This window comes from Peromyscus maniculatus, chromosome 2 (assembly GCF_049852395.1).
Source record: "Peromyscus maniculatus bairdii isolate BWxNUB_F1_BW_parent chromosome 2, HU_Pman_BW_mat_3.1, whole genome shotgun sequence".
NCBI lineage: Eukaryota > Metazoa > Chordata > Mammalia > Rodentia > Cricetidae > Peromyscus > Peromyscus maniculatus.
The window spans coordinates 144,698,411-144,717,965 of NC_134853.1; the positions used below are offsets into that span (position 1 = coordinate 144,698,411).

At 37.1% G+C, this 19,555-nt stretch overlaps 1 protein-coding gene across 5 annotated transcripts in view; it reads right to left on the reverse strand.

The window, feature by feature from the left end:
• Nucleotides 1-19,555, reverse strand: part of LOC102922064 (argonaute RISC catalytic component 3) — a 99,841-nt gene that overhangs the window by 57,477 nt on the left and 22,809 nt on the right. Inside the window, exons 3-5 of one of the 5 annotated variants that reach the window (XM_042271872.2) lie at nt 16,798-16,918; nt 10,935-11,143; nt 9,824-9,960 (exon numbers count right to left, since the gene is read on the reverse strand). In XM_042271872.2, coding sequence (XP_042127806.2) covers nt 9,824-9,960; nt 10,935-11,143; nt 16,798-16,918 — 467 coding nt within the window. Of the gene's footprint in view, nt 1-1,170; nt 1,255-2,701; nt 2,793-9,823; nt 9,961-10,934; nt 11,144-16,797; nt 16,919-19,555 lie in introns of those variants that run through there. The other 4 variants (XM_076565066.1, XM_076565065.1, XM_076565067.1 and 1 more) reach the window with 4 other exon arrangements.

Below are 19,555 nucleotides of genomic sequence, written 5' to 3' on the forward strand. Positions count from 1 at the left end.
CTTCCTCGATCACTCTTCACTTTAGTTTCTATATAGGGTTTCTCCAGGAATTTTGTGTCTACTGATGCAGTAGAATGTCTAACAAACAAGACACAGGGCTCCTCCCTTCTCCAGCACCCCAACAATGGGATTACAAATGCTGAGCAGTGGAACAAATGCCATCCTGGAACTCACTCTATTGACCAGGTTGGCCTCAAACTCGGAGATCCACCTGCTTCTGTTTCCCAAGTGCTGGGATTAAAGGCCTGTGCTACCACTGCCTGGCTGAATCCAAATATTTCTTCAAAATGTTTATAACTTTAAATACAACTTGTTATTTTCCTTTTCCCCATTAACTTGAAATGCATCTCAGACATTTACAAAATTCCATAAATACATAGCTGCTTTGTTTCTAGGCTCTCTCTCAGTCATTAATCTGCCTGTCCCTACACTTCCAGCATTGTGTGTAACTGTTACTGTTTCTTAATAAGTATGGCAATTCCTTTTTCTTTAAAATTGTATTGGTTTCTTGTGATCATTTATCCTTCCATACAAATACAGAGTTATCAAGCTTGGTGTGATGGTGCAAACCTTTAATCCCAGACTTGGAAGGCAGAGGTCACTCTGGTCTGTGTAGAGTCCAGGACAGCCTGGGCTACATAGTGAAACCCTGTTTCAAAAACAAAAGACAAAACCAAATAGACTTATGAAGCATCCTAACATATCCCATTTGGATTTTAATTAGTACTGTGCTTACAGGTTGATTTTGGGATAACTGACATTTTAGGATTTCTGAATATATATAACATTTTTTTCTTTTCTTTTTTGTTTTGAAGCTTTGTTTCATGTCTTTCAGTTAAATTTTGTATTTTACAGACTTCAGAAAATTTAATCCTGGGGTATCTGCTTTTCAACCTAAACTACTAGTCTTTTTCCTATATTACTATATCACTTAGTCCTGTAAATACTTCTGTTTTTCAAGCTCTTTTGGACATTCCTTCTCCATGCTCTTGGATGTGTTCATTCTTTGCTTAATGTGAATTATGCTAGGCATGGAGAGTACACTGGTGAATTACAACACTCTCTATGTCCAGAACATAGAGACACAAAACAATAGACAGTTAGATCTCAGGGTGGTACGTGCTATTATAGGGGAGTACACTGTGCTGTGGGAATATATAAGACAAGTACCTAACTCAGACTTGGGGGATGGCTGGACTGGGGGAGAAGGGTGTCAAACACTGCTTCGTAAGAAAGTAACATGTAGATTGAAACCTGTAAGAAGAACAAAAGTTAGAAAACACAACAGTGACTAAAAATCATAGTACTGATATTCTTTCTTGCTCTTGATTGTACTGCAAAAGGTCTTGTTTTATTGAAATTATCTAATGTTTGAACATTCTTCTAGTCGCTTCAACTTTGAACTGGTTTTTACTTATTTTTTTTTTTGTTTCCATACTGCTTGTAACAATCAGCCTTGGCTCACTTGTTTTTTCTTACTTCCTTAAATTCTAGAATTCCTCATGATTTTATCCTTCCCTTTCTGTTTTTATCACATTATTATTCCTAAAGACTTAGATCCCAGATTGGCCTGGAATTCATTATATAGCCCAGCTGGCCTTGAGTTCTCCCTTCCTACCTGGGTCTTCCAAGTGCTGGAATTACAGGCAAGCAACACCACACTAGGCTTTGTTTGCTTTAAAAGACAAGGTCTCATTATTTCACCCAGGCTGACCTCAAACTCTCTATGTAGCTCAGGGTGACCTTAAACTCCAGATCCTGTTCAGATTATGGGTGTGTCACCACACTTGATTTAACATTCTAACTTGTAGCATCCACCACTACAGACTTTTAGACCAAAAAAAAAAAAAAAAAAAAAGCAAAACAAAAAACTAGTTTAGAACATACCTGGTAGTGCAACAAAACATGTTTCAATGATTAAAAAAAAATCACAGAAAAAATTAGGGGCATTAAAATTTAAATATACAAACAAACAGAGCCTTACTTACTCTGTGGCCCAAGCTGCCCTCAGACTCCCTACATAGCACAGGTACAAGAATATATAAGTTTTGCCTCAGCCTCTTAAGTATTAGCTTACAGGTTTAAGTCCATCACACTCAGCTTATGTTTTTCCTTAGTGTGTCAACTTGGCTAGGCTATTCGTTTTTATTTACTTAATCAAACACTAATATAGGTGTTGTTGACAGTTTATTTTATAGATGTAATAAAAGTTCAAAATTAGGTGACAGAACATAAGGGACATTATCTAGGATAATGTGATGAGTCTGATTCAATTGGTTCAAAGCCTAAAAATCAAGGCTGAGGCTTCCCCAAGAGAGAAGGAGAGAAGAAAGTCCATCTACAGACAACAGTTTAGATTATGTCCAAGATCTCACTTCTTGTCCCTTCTCTAAGATTTCAGATTAGCTTTACTATAATTGTATAAACCAAATCTCTATGTAGTGCCTGCCAATTCTACTTCTTTGGTTGAACTCTTGATTTATCTGATATACCAGGTTTATAGTTTATTTGCAAGTATAATTTCTTTAAAAACCTAGTAGTTTCTGGTCTATTTATTTCTAGTCAGTTCCAGGTGCCCAAAGTTCTGCTTTTATGGACATGGTTCTTAAGCCTTTTTTTTTTTTTTTTTTTTTTCTTCAGCTGAATCCTTGGAATATGTCCCTTCCTCTCCATCCCACATTAGAACACCACCATCTCTTACCTGAACTAGTGATTGAAAAGCCCCCTACTGGCTTCTCAGATTAGCTTTTTCTCCTCTATCTATTTTCCAAACTGCTGCCAGAGGTCTCTTTCTGGAAAACAAATACGATCATGTCACTACCTTTCTTAAGAACCCAGTAAGTCTCCCTACCAACAGGTTTAAATTTCCTTTTTATTTCATTAGCTCCTGTTTTTATTTCTTATTTCCTTGTAGTCTCTTTGTGTTTAATTTTCTAACATTTTAAGATAAACTATCCAGTTATTGATGCTCTTCTGTTCTAACAGGTCAGTAAAGTTTTAAATTCTCTCTAACCATTGCTTAAATCAATCATACCAGTTTTGACATATATTATTAATTATCACTCTGTTCAAAATTCAAATTTCCTTTGTAATTTCTATGACTAATAAGTTATTTAGAAACCCTTTCTTAATAACTCGGGTAGAAACATAACAGTAACTTTGTCCCAATTTCCTCCTTTTTTCCTAGATACTGCACAGATCAACAAAGAGAATGTTAATAAAAGTAAAAGTACATTTTGATAAAACCAGGTGATTAAAAAAGCCCATAAAATGCCACATTGTAGGTAAATAGAGCCCCAAGTATTCTGGACTAGCAAAATCTACACAAGAAGGCATATCTAAACATTGCAGAATGACAGGAAGTGTAAGGAAATCTATGGGGAAACAGTATATTTCATTCCCAGAGAGAAAGTCCTATCTGAAAAGTCATGTTTGGAACTGAGATGGAATGGGGGACTCTTCGATGGAAAAAGAGAAAGGAGGTATAAAAATGTGTTATCAGTGTGTCAGAAGAGTAGTTTAAAATTAATAGTCTGAACCTAGCGGTGGTGTCGCATGCCTTTAATCTCACCACTTGGGAGGCAGAGTCAGGTGGATCTCTGAGTTCCAGGCCAGCCTGGTCTACAGAGCAAGTTCCAGGCCAGTCAGGACTACACAGGGAAACCCAGTCTCAGAAAAATACTAAATAAATAAACAAATGAATGAATGAATGAATAAATAAATAAAAATTATTTAAAAAATTGATAGTCTCAGGGCTGGAGAGATGGTTCAGTGGTTAAGGGCACTCAATGCTCTTCCAGAGGACTTGGGTTCAATTCCTAGCACCCACATGGCAGCTCACAACTATCTGTAACTCCAGTTCCAGGGCAAAACACCAATGCACATTTAAAAAAAAAAATGAAAAATGGATAGTCTCAGAAGCATTTATAATTTTTTTGTAATTTCTTATTTCAAAATAACTTCAATTGTGTAGGGAAGTCATAAATGAATAGCAACCTGGGAAAACTCACAGCTGGTAGTATGCAACACTGAAATTACTGGAAAGCATGGGAGATGAAGATGTATTTTAAAGAAGGAATCCATCCCCCTATGGAATGGAGTCTTGAAGCAAAGAAACCTAGACATTTATCTTGAGCCTAAAGTACAGCTAATGTTCTTCCTACCATCTTCTACCAGTGGTCTTAGTGAATACATTTCATTCAAATATGAGCTACAAAAAGAAAGTAATCGCCGGGCTGTGGTGACACACGCCTTTAATCCCAGCACTCGGGAGGCAGAGGCAGGTGGATCTCTGTGAGTTCAAGGCCAGCCTGGTCGCCAAAGCGAGTTCCAGGAAAGGCGCAAAGCTACACAGAGAAACCCTGTCTCGAAAAACCAAAACAACAACAACAACAACAAAAACAAAAACAAAAAGAAAGTAATCATCCATACAAAGATGGTATATAAAAACCGTAAAGCTAGATGCAGTGGCACATCTTATAATCCCAGCACTTCAAAGGTTGAGGCAGGAGGATAGAGAGTTTGAGAGCAACTTGGGCTAGACTACACAGTGAGACTCAGCTCCCAAACAAAAAAATACCAAGAAGCAGCGCATCATATCTGACAAATAAACTAAGTAGACAATATGACAAAAGATGAAAATTAAAACCTTACTTTAAAATATAATTTTAAAAATTCTTAAGGGTGAAACAATATTAAATTTTCTTTTCCTTCCTTGTTATTTCTTTCTTTCTTTTTTTTTTTTTTTTCAAGACAGGGTTTCTCTGCGTAGCTTTGGAGCCTGTCCTGGAACTTGCTCTGTAGACCAGGCTGGTTTTGAACTCACAGAGATCCACCTGCCTCAGCCTCCCAAATGCTGGGATTAAAGGTGTGTGCCACCACCAGCCAACTACTCTGGACATCAGAAATACTGACCACTTATTAGGCTACACAAGCTACTTAACAAATTCTAAACAGAGAACTACAAGGTGGGTGTGGTGGCATGCACCCTATCCCAGCTGTGGTGGTACAGAGGAGGTGGATCACTTGAGCCCAGGAGTTCAATACAGGCCTGGTAACATAGCAATACTCTGTCTTAGTCCCCAAAGCCAGGGGTGGTTCTTTAAACCAGTAATCCGAGCTGTTCTGAAGGCTAAGATTAGGAGTTCAAGTCACCCTGGACAAATTATCAAGACTGTCTCAAAAAGTTTTTTTTCCCTAGAAAAAAAGAATGAAAAAAAAAAATGTAGACAATATTGCTGAGTTCAATCTCCAGGACTTACATTTTGGAAAAAGAGGACAGAATTGGGCATACTGGTGTCCACCTTTAATCCCAGCACTGGGGAGGCAGAGGCAAGTGGATCTCTGTGAATTCAATGGAAGCCTGGTCTACGTAGGGAGTTCTAGGACAGCCAGAGCCAGAGAGACATAGTGAGACCCTCCTATCTCGGGGAAAATAAAGAGAGCAGACTCTCACCCCCACACATATGCTCTCACACATGCACACATTCATGTACACATACACACACAATATAAAAATAAATGTTTAAAGTTTGTTTTTAGCCAGGCGGTGGTGGTGCACGCCTTTAATTCCAGCACTTGGGAGGCAGAGCCAGGTGGATCTCTGTGAGTTCGAGGCCAGCCTGGTCTACAAAGCGAGATCCAGGACAGGAACCAAAACTCCACAGAGAAATCCTGTCTCAAAAAAACAAAACAAAAAAACCAATAATAATAATAATAATAATTTTTTTTAAATAAGTGAAAGTGAGTCCTAAAAACTGCAGAACAACAAAGACTTCTCACTTTTTTTGCTTAACAACATGTTGAAATTAGAAACTTATAACAAAACGAGAAAGCAGTTAGATCTTAGCTTAAAATTTAAGAAGACTCCTGAAAGAATAAATAAAAGCATTAATAAAAATTTAAAAAGCCTCTCAAACAATATGGATTACAGGGGTAATACAAATGAAGGTTGAAGGCAGGGCGGTGGTGGCGCATGTCTTTAGTCCCAGAACTCGCGAGGCAGAGGCAGGTGGATCTCTGTGAGTTGGAGGTTAGCCTGGCATACAGAGCGAGTTCCAGGACGGCCAGGAGGTATACAGACAAACCTTGTCTTGAAAAAGCAATAAATAGTAGATTCACTTCTGGTCAGATCAGAGGACAACTTCAGCCGTCTACTCCATTCTGTACTCGTGACCGTATTTCCTCAATTTATGTCTTTTGTTTTTGTTTTTTTCAAGACAGAGTTTCTCTTTGTAGTTTTGGTGCCTGTCCTGGATCTCACTTAAAGACGTGCACCACCATCAATTTATATCTTAATAAATTGTTACCCATTTAAAAAAAAAAGGAAAAGCAATAAATAAACAAATAAATAAAAAGATGGTTGCAGTTTCTAGGAAATTATGTAGTGAAAACACTACAATTCAGAGCTGTGCAGAAAAGCTCAAACAGTGATCAGAAGAAAATTCATTGTTCCTTAATATTTTTATGGATGAGAAAAAAATGAAAGCTACTAATTACTTTAAAAAGGTAGGAAAACAACTTTAATTTGGCTAACTGAAGAAGAAAAATTTATAAGATGAAAGAGAAATAATAGAAAACAAAGCTAGAAGAAGTAAAATAATTAAAGAAAAATTAGGTGTTCTGCTGGGGGGGGGGGGCAGGAGGTGAGGCTAGAGAGATGGCTCAGTGACTAAGGGCACTGGCTTCTCTTGCAGAGGTCCTGAGTTTGATTCCCAGCACACACGGAGCCTCATAACCATCTGTAACTCTAGTCCCTGGGGATCTGACGTGCTCTTTTGACCCCTAGGGGGGGCATCAGACATGAAGGAGAGCCTAGACATACATGCAGGCAAAAAAACCCACCTATATATTTAAAATAATAAAATAAATAAATCTAAATAATTTTTTAAAAGTCAGTTGACTAAACTTCTAGCCACTAATCAAGGAAAAAAGGACAAAGCACAAATATAAAAAATAGGGGGAACAACAGAAATAGAAAAAGTTTGGGGGGCTGGAGAGATGGCTCAGTGGTTAAGAGCACTGGCTACTCTTCCAGAGGACCAGGGTTCAATTCCTGGCACCCACATGGCAACTCATACCTGTCTATAACTCCAGTTCCAGGGGATCCAACACCCTCACACAAACATACATGCAGACAAAACACCAATGCTTGTAAAATGAAAATAAATTTAAAAAAAAGAAAAAGTTTGAAATGTTAAAAACTGTTTTATAAAATTCTATACACTAAATAAAATATGGAGAAAATAAAAAATTTGTAGCAAATAAATGTGACTTACAAAAGTAATCAGAGACAGCTTGGATACTGATATTTTTAATTAGTTAATTAAAAATAATTTATTTACTTTCATTTTTATGTTTATTGGTATTTTGCCTGCATATATGTCTGTGTTACGGTGTCAGAGCTCATGGAACTCAAGTTACAAACAATTGTAAGCTGCCATGTGGGTGTTGGGAATTGAACCTGGGTCCTCTGGAAGAAGAGGCTGTGTTCTTAACTGCTGAGCCATCTCTCCAGCCCTTAACACATATTCTTGAATAAAGTACTTATGAAAATAGGACAACAATGCTCCTTAACAACACTAGAACAACTGTTCCTAACATAATAATAATCATAAAAACATGCATATGTGCATCATACTTAATAGAGAAGCACTGGACACATTTTTCCTAAAATGAGGAATAAAAAGAGGTTAACCATTGATGTTTGCTACTATCCTATCTAAATTAGTCAACATAATCTGGCAAAAAAAAAAATAGAGGCAAATCTGTTACTATGTGCAGACCATATAACTAACATAGAAACACCAAGAAAATCACTTAAAAAATATTACAAGTATGGAATTCAACAAGGCAGAAAGATTAAAAAGTTACATATAGAAGTTAAAAGCCTTCATGTTTATAAATAAGAACTAGTTTATTAAATATTTAAAAAATACCATTAAATGTTAAACCCATTTAATAGCAACAAAACACACAAAATACCCAGGAATACCAAGATTAAGTAGGCTGTATGTGAGGAAAGCCTTACAACTTTTCTGAAGAAACAATGTAGAAGTATATAGTACGTTTTTGGATTTAAGGTTAGACTCAACACCTTACAGAAGCCAATTTTATTTTTTAAAATAATTCATTCTTTTTAACTTTTATTATATATATATGTATATATATATATTTTTTTTTTAAAGATTTATTTTATTTATTATATGTAGTGTTCTGTCTGCATGTTTGCCTGCATGCCAAAAGAGGATATCAGCTCTCACTAGAGATAGCTGTGAGCCACCATGTTGTTGCTGGGATTGAACTCAGAACCTCTGGAAGAGCAGTCAATGTTCTTAACCTCTGAGTCATCATCTCTCCAGCCCCCAAAATACATTTTATCTATGCATGAAATTCTCAAACATAAAATAAAGAAAAATAAAAAAATACATAAACCAACGGTTTGTTAAGGTGTATGGCTAGCAAAATCAAGGCCCTGTGCTCCATGCTCAGTACCTAAAAATAACAATAAATGTAAAAGTAAAACAGAATGAATCACAAGTGGTCCTCATATTAGCGAAGGACTGTTTACTTTGTTTCAGCCAGGCACAGTAAGCAGTTCATGACTATAATCCTACAGCTAGGAGGCTGAAACTGCAGTACAAGGGCAGATTGGACTGACCACACAGTGAGTTCCAGGCTAGGCTGAGCCACACATAAGAACCTGTTCCCAAAAATACAAAAAAAAAAAAAAAAAAACTTAAAACAGTAAAATTGATTGGCAAAAATCTAAGAGTTCGAGACCCTGGAATATATTGCTGTATATGTACACATTTCACTTTCTACCCAAAGTGAATTAAACTTGTGGAGATAACTTATTTTCAGAAAATAAGAGAGATAGGGTAACAAGTCATAAGAAAACAAAAGACAAACACAGATATGGAGATATTCTACAATACAGTTTCAATAAGAAGTCTCACTAAGAAGTCAATGAAATTGTAAAAAGAAAAGAAGAGGGTGGGGGAAGGAATGTGATGTGTAAATCTTGTTTAAATTCTGATTCAAATCAGTTAAGCAGAAAAATACATATTAGGATCCATCAATGAAATATGATCTTGGGCTGGGAATTAGAGAATACAAATTTTATTTTCTTTTGAATTTTCTTTCTTTTTTTTTTTTACATAAAAAAAATAACATTGCTGATGAATTAGAAAACATTCCAGTTTTCAGTGGTGTATGTAGTAGGGACAAAATAACATGCTGTCATAGAATGTAACTTAGTATATATTTGGAGAGGAAGAAAAATAGACAGATTAACAAAAATAAGAGAAAAAACCTTGACAAAATGAATAATGGCTACATACATACGGCAGTTCAACATGTTATTCTTTTTAGTTACATATTAGCTTGAAAATATTTGTAGGAAAGCACCTAAAAATGAGATTATACTCAGTAACACATTAAGAACAACAGGAATACCTGGCTATGGTCACTATGACCAACACATTTCTCTTAACATACGAATTTTATAGTTAAATGCTGACTTAAGAGTGAAGAGAATACAAATAAATTATTGGTAAGATAAAATTCCCAAATGATCACACACTAGGGCTTTTACACATTTTCATGTGCCTGCTTCAAGTTTAGTAGCATTCTCAGGCAAGTTCTGCATAAAGAATTTACAAATCAAATATAACAAAAATATTAAGGTTTTATTAGGCTGTCTTAATACATATCCAAATACTACTTTAAGACACTAGTACATATAACTGTATAAATAAAACCAAGTATACATGCCATAAAGAAATAGACTACCCAATTCAGAATATGGTTTTAGTTCCCTTACCATCAATATTTAGCATCATTTTCCACATGGCAGGCCGAACAGATTGATGGAATCCAAACCATACTTCCCTGCCCCCTCCCAGAGGGTGGTCATATCCTTCTGGAGCTGAGAAAAAGGAACGCCCCACAGGCGTATATCTACAAAAATTAAAATGGCATGTTCAATCCTTTCCTTCTAATGCTAATACTTAAATCTGCAGGACAGGGGGCACGAAAGCAAAGATAATTAGCTTATTATAATGATACTTATAATTACATACACACATGAAAACAAAAAGCTATTCTAAATGAAGAAATTCATTAACATTTTCGGAAATTGCCTATTTTCAGAATCTGTTAGTTTACAAAGCAATATATTATTTTATTTTATTTTTATTTTTTTAAGACAGGGTCTCACTGTGTAGTTCTGGGCAGCCTAGAGCTCACTATGTAAACCAGGCTGACCTTGAACTCAGAGAGATCTGCCTGCCTCTGCCTCCCAAGTGCTGGAATTAAAGGTGTATATTACCTCACTTGTCCCTTAAAATACTTTCTTAAAAATAACAGCATTGTAACTTTAAAATGCTAAAGAGTAATTTATTTCTACAAATATGTTTCAAGCTAGCTATACTAATTATTTCAAAGATATCTGACATATGTAAGTATAGAAATACGAAATGGTAGTGTGATTTTAAAAAATAGTACCACTCTCTCCCTTTTTCCCATGCAGGAGTCTGGATACAGAACCTCAGGTATGCTGGGCAAATACTCTAGTCTGAACTCTATCTCAGCTCAAGAGTAGCAATTTCAATATAATCTGATACTACTGTATAAAAAATGAAATCATTTTTTTAAAAGGTGATTTAAGTTCATACTATATCTGAAAATATATCAGTTGTTCAAGACTTACAAGTCCTAAGAAAAAGGGTTAGAAATTTCTCTGTAAAATAATTCACTAGGATTAGCTAAACTAATGATGTATATTTTAAATGCTATTATTATACAAATGAAATAATGAAAAGCATATAACATATTAAAGGTTAACTGAGGAAGGCCTATACTACTATGAGTGCAGAGGAAGAAGCCCTTCATATTTAAAAATCTGAAGAGGAAAAAAAGCCAGAACCACCTACTTCATGGAGGGCAGATGTCGTAGCACCACATCAACTGCATGGACCGGGTTAGTGCTGATTGGCTTGTCTAATTCCAGTGGCTCAGGCAAAGTCCGTCCAGTCAGTACTTCATGTAGTAGATGCCAACTCACCCGAGATACAAATTTGACTGACACCTTGAAAGGTCGATCTTTTCCACCTTCCCCAGGTAATGTAACATCCAAATCTACCTGTTGATGGGACAAAACCCAAGTGTAAAAATCTCAAAAAAGATAAATGTAATTACTTAAAATTTAACTTATAAAAAGACAACAGGCTGGGCAGTGGTGGCGCACACCTTTAATCCCAGCACTCACGAGGCAGAGCTAGGCAGATCTCTGTGAGTTTGAGGCCAGCCTGGTCTACAGAGCGAAATCCAGAACAGGTACCAAAACTACACAGAGAAACCCTGTCTCAAAAAAACAAAAAAAAACAAAAAAAATCTCAATGTCAAATTAATAGAATAAAATTCAAATACATAGTTTATTCATAGCAATATTATTTATCATTCTAAAACACTGGAAACTACTTAAATATGCTAACATTTAGGCAGCTGTTATATGATCATTTTCCAGCCATATTATAAGAGACTATAAAAGATAATAACTTTTGTATGAGAGGAAAAGAAGAGAAACTACTCATATATTTGCTTCCTTTTGGGGAAAAAAAAACACACACACAAGAAGGAAGCATGAACCAGAAACAAAAAAACTGGTCAATTTCAAGGCAGAGGAGGGAAGAGACTGAAAGAAAAAAAGGGAGAAGCAATGCTGAGTACATATTGGGGGTGGAGTCATAGTCTTGACGTTAGGAAACATTCTAGAATTCTAAATAGTCAGAAGTGTCATTCAGCTACTTGAGAAACTGAGGCTGGAGAATCACTTGACTCATAAGTTCAAGAATAACAAAGATGATACTTCTGAGCTCATAAGTTCAAGATCAACAAGGATAAGCCAAATGGGTGATTCATGTTTGTGATCCCAGCACTCAGAAAGCAGAGGCAGGAATCAATGCAAGTTCAAGGCCAATCTAGTCTACATAGCAAATTCTAGGCCAACCAAAAACAAAAAATAATCAAAAAAACAAAAGTAACCAACCTCAAACCAAAAGATCTCGAATGAGATGTAGTTGCTTGAATGTAATTGGACCCCATAAGCTCATAAGTAATGGCACTATTAGGAGGTGTGGCTTTGTTGGAGTAGGTGCAGCCTTGGTAGAGGAAGTGTGTCACTGTGGAGGCGGGCTTTGAGGTTCTCATATATGCTCAAGCCATGCCCAGTGTCTCAGTACACTTTTGGTTGCCTATGGATCAAAGATGGTGAATTTTCAGCTCCTTCTCCAGCACCATGTCTGCCTGCATGCTGCCATGTCCCCACCATGATGATAATGGACTGAACTTATGAAACTGTAAGCTACCTGATAAAATGTTTTTCTTTATAAGAGTTGCTGTGGTCATGGTGCCTCCTCACAGCAATAGAAACCCTAGCTAAGACAGGTACTTTATGTTATGAAAGCAGTGGAATGCTTTAAGCACTGCTTAATGGGCCATACTATTTTGGAGCATGGAAGACAATGGTGCTGAGAATTATTTGAACTGGGGGGGGGTAGTTTAAAAGGATTCAGAAGAGAAGAATTTTAGTATGTTACCTAGAGAACATTCTTGTGATATTTTGGCAAAGAAGGTAGCTGCTTTTTGCCCTTGACCAAAGGATCTACCTGAGGCTAAAGTGAAGAGTTTTGGATTAATTCCTTTGGCAGAGGAAATTTCAAAACACCCAAGTATAGACCCTGTTGTGTGGTTACAAATGTTCATGCTTATAAAGATTTATAAAGAAAAGGAGCAAGCGGCTCTGAGCAAGGAAAAATACAAAATGTACAATTTGAGGAGAAAAGGAGCACCAAGAAGTGGAATGGAGCTAAATTCTGTGTTCAAGGAGATAAACAGATTAATAAATGAAATAAAGGGAGTGGTGACCTAAGGACAAGATCCCACCCAGCTAAGTTTCCAACTGTGAAAAGGAATTAAAGAAAAGTTTAGAGCCAGGTGTGGTGGTACACACCTTTAATTCCAACACCCAAATGGCAGAGGCTGGTGGATCTCTGAGTTCAAGGCCAGCCTGGTCTACAGATGGAGTTTCAGGATAGCCAAGCTTAGGCAATGAAGAAAACCCATTGAAAACGGAAAGCTGGTGAAGATATAATTGAACAAGGGGGCCATATTCCAGCCTAATAAGCAGCAGAACTTAGCAGCTTCAGTCACATCATTCTGGCTTTAAGGATAGAAGAAAGGGGTTATGGAATCCTCCATGACTAAGGAAAGTAGCCAAGGCCAGGCATGTTTCAGGGGTGTCCCTGAATGGAGGCCTAGAGAGGCCATTGTGTGAAGCTCTGAAGGTGAAGTCTGGATTGCCTTGGAGACCCTAAGATGTTGGAGATGCCAGAGTCATGGGATACTTGCCATGGAAAGCTGCTAACAGAGAGTAGAACCAGTCCAATAGAAGAAGTGTATTATAGTCAACAAAGCTGAAAGGAATTGAAATTCTGAAGAGTGTTTTGATATCAGACATGGAGATGAAGAGTTTGGAGTTTGCCCAGCTGGTTTTCGATCTTGCTTTGATCCAGTATTTCCTCATGGAAAAGCTCCCTTCCCTACATTTTGGAATGGTAATGCATATCCTGTGCCATTATATGTTGGAAGTATGTGATCTGATTTTTTATTTTGATTTTATAGAGGATTAGAGTTAAGAGATTGCATGAATCTCAGAAGAGACCTTTGAACTTTTAAACATTATTGAGACTGTGATAGACTATGGGATCTTTTGAAGTTGGGCTAAATGCATTCTGCATTATGATATTGTTACAAGATTATGGGGGCCAGGGAGTGAAATGTAGTAGTTTGAATGTAATTGGCCCCCATAAGCTCATAAATAATGGCACTATTAGGAGGTGTGGCTTTGTTGGAGCAGGTGCGGCCTTGTTGGAGGAAGTGTGTCACTGTGGAGGCAGACTCTGAAGCCATGGCCAGTGTCTCAGTTTACTTCTGCCTGCATGCTGCCATGTCCTACCATGCTGCTTTTGCAGAGGACCAATTTCCAGCACCCACAGTAGGCAGCTCACAACTTCTTTTAACACCAGTTCCATAAAATCAGTGCCCTCTTCTGGGCTCCACAAGCACCCAGGCACACACACAAATGAAAATTAAATTACAAAAATAAAGGGTTAACATTTTAATATTATTTTATTTACACAAAATGCATATGTGCATATATCTTGCCCCTGTCCATTAATAAAAGGTTTAGGAAGCACATATACCTCTTTATCAGTGAGCATATATGGTACTCAGATTTGGTTTTAAAATTGTATTCCAAAACAGGAAACTAGGGCTCTCCTGAGAAACGGTTGCTTACAGGGCTGCAGCAGCAAAAATCTAAGTTTTGAATATCCTGGACCAGAAGGTAATGAAATGTTAACAAAGAAAGTGTTTGCCAGATGTGGTGGCTCATGCATGAAATTCTAGCATTGGAGAGGCTAAGGCAGGGGAATTACCACAAGTCTGAGGTCTGCCTGGTTATACAGTGAGTTCCAGGACAACCCAGGTTAGAATGAGACCTAATCTCAAATTAAGAAAATTTAAAAAGAAATGAAGTGTGTCATATCAAAAGAACACAAGAATCAGCTTAAAAGTGTACATACTGACTATATATGGCACAAATCATGTCAGATAAATAAACGAGATAAAAGAAAATATTCTTTTATTATGTAGGCAATAATCCTCTCAAGCAAGAATCACCAATTGCTAAAAAATGAAAAAATAGGATCCTTAAAAGTTATTTCTTGCATCACAACTGAAAACTGTGCATCAAAGGGCACAACTGATAGGAGAAAGAGTCTATGGAATGCCAGAAAATAACTTTATAGAGCACATATGGAAAAGGGGTTAGCACCTAAAACATTTAAAAAAAAAAAAAATCCAAAAACTCTTGTAACTCATTAACTGCAAAAACAAAAAACTCAATTTAAAAACTAGATAAAATGCTTGATGAACATAAAAATGGCCAAGGAATACATGAAAATAAGTTCAATATCACTAATTTGGAGGAAATCCAAACCACAACAAAACTGGGCCTGGTTTTAAGACCTATAGTCCCAGTTCCTCAGGAGCAGAGGCAGGGGGATTTTGAGTTAAGATGCCAGCCTTATACTACACAAAGAGTCAAAGGTCAGCTGGGTTATACAATGGATCTAAAGGAGGTCTATCAACAGAAAAATAGATAAACAAAGTGTGTTGTGTATAGGTAATAGATTTATCACTGAGCCTTGAAAAAGAAAGAAATTCTAAATAACATATGTTACACTATTGATATAATTTGAGAACACACTGCTAAGTGAAATAGGCAAGCCACAAAAGGATAAATGCTTCATGATTCCACTTACTTGAAGTACCTAGCGGGGTCAAATTCAAATATACAGAAAGGAGAGTAGTGGTTACCAAGGGTTGATGGGAGAAGTTAATAAAGAGTGTTTAATGCAGAGGAGGAGTGGATGGGCGGGGGAGATCAGAGAATATAAATAAATAAATTTAATTAAAAAAAAGAAGAGTGTTTAGTGGGTACAGAGTTTCAACTTAACAGGATAAAGACAGTTCTGGATAGTGGTAATGGCTATATAGCATTGTAAAAGTGCTTGACAGTACTGAACTGTACTTTTAAAATGATTAAGATGCTATTTGTACTTACAACTAAAAAAACAAAAACAAAAACAAAAAACAAAACTTCCCCTTAAGATACTACCTACAAGGAGACAAAGAATATCTTGGTAGGAAAACAGGCAGAAATAAATTTAACCAAGTGGTTGAAGCTACCATCACCATTGATGGAACAAATACATATTATGGACCTCTGAGTACAACGGCACTGATAAACAAGAACACTTCTGCAGCATTCTGCCCAGATTATACATAAACAAACTGTAACCAGGGAAGAAGATGACAGACACAACTCAGGAGCATCTAAAAACAACTTGCCTATGGTCTTCGATCATGTTTACATCATAAAAGAAAAGAGAAAGAAAAAGGCTAGATAATTGTTCCATCACAAAGACTAAAGATGTGTGATGCCTATTAGCATGGTCCTGGACTGGATTCTTTATCAGAGGAAGTGAAGACCCTAAGGAACAGAATTAAAACAATGGGCAAAACTAGAATATGGATTGCTGATTAGACAAAAGTGTTATACCAATATTAAATTTAATTAAATTGGTAAATATATCATAGTTTTCCTTCTTTATTCTTAGGAAATAACATATATTAAAATATTATTAATGAGGCATAATGTATGCAACCCAACTATGAATGGGTTAGGAAAAAGTAAGTATATATATATGTTTCATGAAAGCGCAAAAGAGAGTAAGAAAAAATTCTAAAATCAGTGCAGCAAATGTTAAGGATATTGGTGAATCTGAGTAAAGTGTATATGAGTTTTCTGCATTGTTCTTGAGGCTTTTCTGTAAACCTGAAATTATTTCAATATGGATTACAATTTAAAATGGTAGGAAGATCATTTAGAAGGAGATATAGGGGCTCAGTGGCTAAGAGCACATATTCTTGCAGAGGACCCAGGTTTGGTTCCCAGCACCCACATGGCTGCACACAATTAGCTATAACTCCAATTTCAGGGGACCTGACACCCTTTTCTGGCCTCCCCAGGCACTGCACAAATATGATGCACAGACATACATATAGGCAAAGTGTTCATCACATAAAATAAAAATAAGTGAATTTTAGAAAGAATAAAATAAAAGGAGATATAGCACAAGTATAGCTTTATAATAAAGAAACACATCTTACCCCAGTAGTTGCCACAGGAAGTGGATTGGCTGTGTAAAGGCTTCTTTTCCCATCATACACTGGTCTACGGTCTCCAAATATAGTTACTTTAAAATGCTGAACCATTGAGTCAACTACTTCTCTAAGGAAGGAAAAAAATACATTCACATAATCCTCTGCAAGATGAAATGCAAAACTATTAACTGAAATATTCCTGGCACTGTTTAATGACCTCAAAATATGGCTTTCAGAGCCATAACTTAAGATAGCAGAAAGACTGACTGCAGGCAAAGGATGACACACAGTTCCCAAAGACAAGAAGAATGAACCCAGTAAATCAATCATTGTGGAATCCTGTTGACCAGAAAAATATTATTAGAATTTGATTCAAAATCCCTTTCATCTTCTCTAAGCATTCCCTGATTGTTTACCTTTATCTCTCAAACAGTAAGATGTTCTTTGTACTGTGCTAAAATACATCTTGTGTGTATCCCTATTTAGAGCAATCAGTCTATTGTATCATAATTCTATTCTTCATTCCCAGAGTGAGTTTCCTGAGGACAACAAACACATCTATATTCCTTATACTACTACCAGTGAGGTGCTGTGAGACGCCCAGCTGGGGATGTAGTGCCTCACATGCACGAGGCCCGATGTCCAATGTTCACTTCCCCAGGACCACAAAAAGAAAGCTCTATTTTCATTCAGCAAACATGGAAAGGCATTAACGACTTACATTTAAAAAATTATAAGCTATAGAGAATAATATGAAATACCTGCAAATCAATGCATTCTTTTTCCTTTTTTTTCCCCCAAGAGTTTCTCTGTGTAGCCTTGGCTATCCTAGAACTCCCTCTGTAGACCAAGCTGACCTCGAACTCACAGAGATCCACCTGCCTCTGCCTCCTGAGTGCTGGGATTAAGGGCGTGCAACACCACTGCCAGACTTTATTCACAACTTCTTAAAGACAGTGAAAAGGTATTTAAAAGGATACATGCCAATTTATGTCTAGAGAGGAACTGTTTACACAATCTCAACACATCACAATAAGAGTACACTTGAACCAACTTGACACTTGGCTCAATCTGGGAGGAGGGGACTGGACCTGCCTGGACTGAGTCTATCAGGTCGATCTCAGTCCTTGGGGGTGGCCTTTATCTGGAGGTGGTAGGAAAGGAGGGTGGGCTGGGGGGAAGGGGAGGGGGGCGGGAAGGGGGAGAACAAGGAAATCTGTGGCTGTTATGTAGAACTGAATAGTATTGTAAAATAAAATAAATTAAAAAAAAGAGTACACTTGAACAGTATTGGTATGATTTAAATTAAAATTAAAAGATTAATATCTAGCCCAGGCGAGTAGGGAGAAAAGGGGGAGAAGGAAACCAGCATTTTCCAGAACAGAAAAAGAAACCAAGCTGACTTGATTCCCAGAAAAACTTCTGACATAGCACAAAAATCTCTATTTTCCACCCTGCTTTCAAATTTTGTGTTTTACTGAGACTCTTTTAAATCAACACCATGTCTTTTATAAGTAATGTGACACTAAAGATTTGATTCAGCTATCCGCTTTGGAGTCCCGAAAATTTCAAAGACTGCTGAAGTTTCCTTTTGTGAGCTGGGCAGTGGTGCCGCATGCTTTTGATCCCAGCACTCAGGAGGCAGGGGCAGGTGGATCTCTGTGAGTTCGAGGCCAGCCTGATCTTCAGAGAGTCCCAGGACAGTCAGGGCTACATAGTTAAAAATTTTTTTTGTAGCCATTATTATAAAGTCAATTTTTTATATGCCACTGCCAAATAAATTATAAAGATCTCATTTGTTAGATATTTTTACTTAAAAAAAAAACAAAAAACTCAGCCGGGCGGTGGTGGCGCACGCCTTTAATCCCAGCACTCGGGAGGCAGAGGCAGACGGATCTCTGTGAGTTCGAGGCCAGCCTGGTCTCCAAAGCGAGTTCCAGGAAAGGCGCAAAGCTACACATAGAAACCCTGTCTCGAAAAACCAAAAAAAAAAAAAACAAAAAACAAAAAACAAAAAACTCAACAACTGCTTTTAAGCTTACCAACTCCTACAAGCCCAAACCACTCTAAACATCAAAATGGCAGAGGAGACTGAAATGGTAGAGACAAAATATTTCAGAGATAAGAGCATCCTACTTTGATATATAGCATATGGTAGTTCCTTAATAAATTCTAGCAGTGGACAGTTGATCTACTTCAGTGACCTTCCAAAACTGAGTGAAAAACATCTAAAGCTGAATTCAACAAATTTACTCCAGAGTTAAATCTCATTTTATTTTGTTATCACTTTTATTTTAAGTAATGGTGCCTCTGCATCCCTCAGTACCCAGATTTGAAACCTGGCTGATCTCCTCCCCTCATGACTTGCTGACTCCACCGCTGCAGCATTAGGAACTCCAGCCTTTCCATTCTGAATGACCACCACCTTAGATTAAGACCTTAGTCCTAGTACTTGGATTACTTAAGTTTTTTGTTTTTAATGTCTTTAGTTTTTTCTTCTCCAATCCAACTTACATATCATTGCTAAATAAACCCCTACGCTACATTACTCCTAAAGTACAAAAGCCTATGTTAGGGTTGGGCATGGTGGCTCATGCCCTTAATTCCAGCACCTGGATGACAGGGGCAGGTGGATCTCTGTGAGTTCCAGGCCAGCCTGATCTATAGGGAGGGAGGGGAGTGATGAGCTAATCATCCTTGTCAGTTCTTGACACATAAAAGCCCTCTAACAAACTGATTTCCTTCCTGCCATCTCCATATCCTA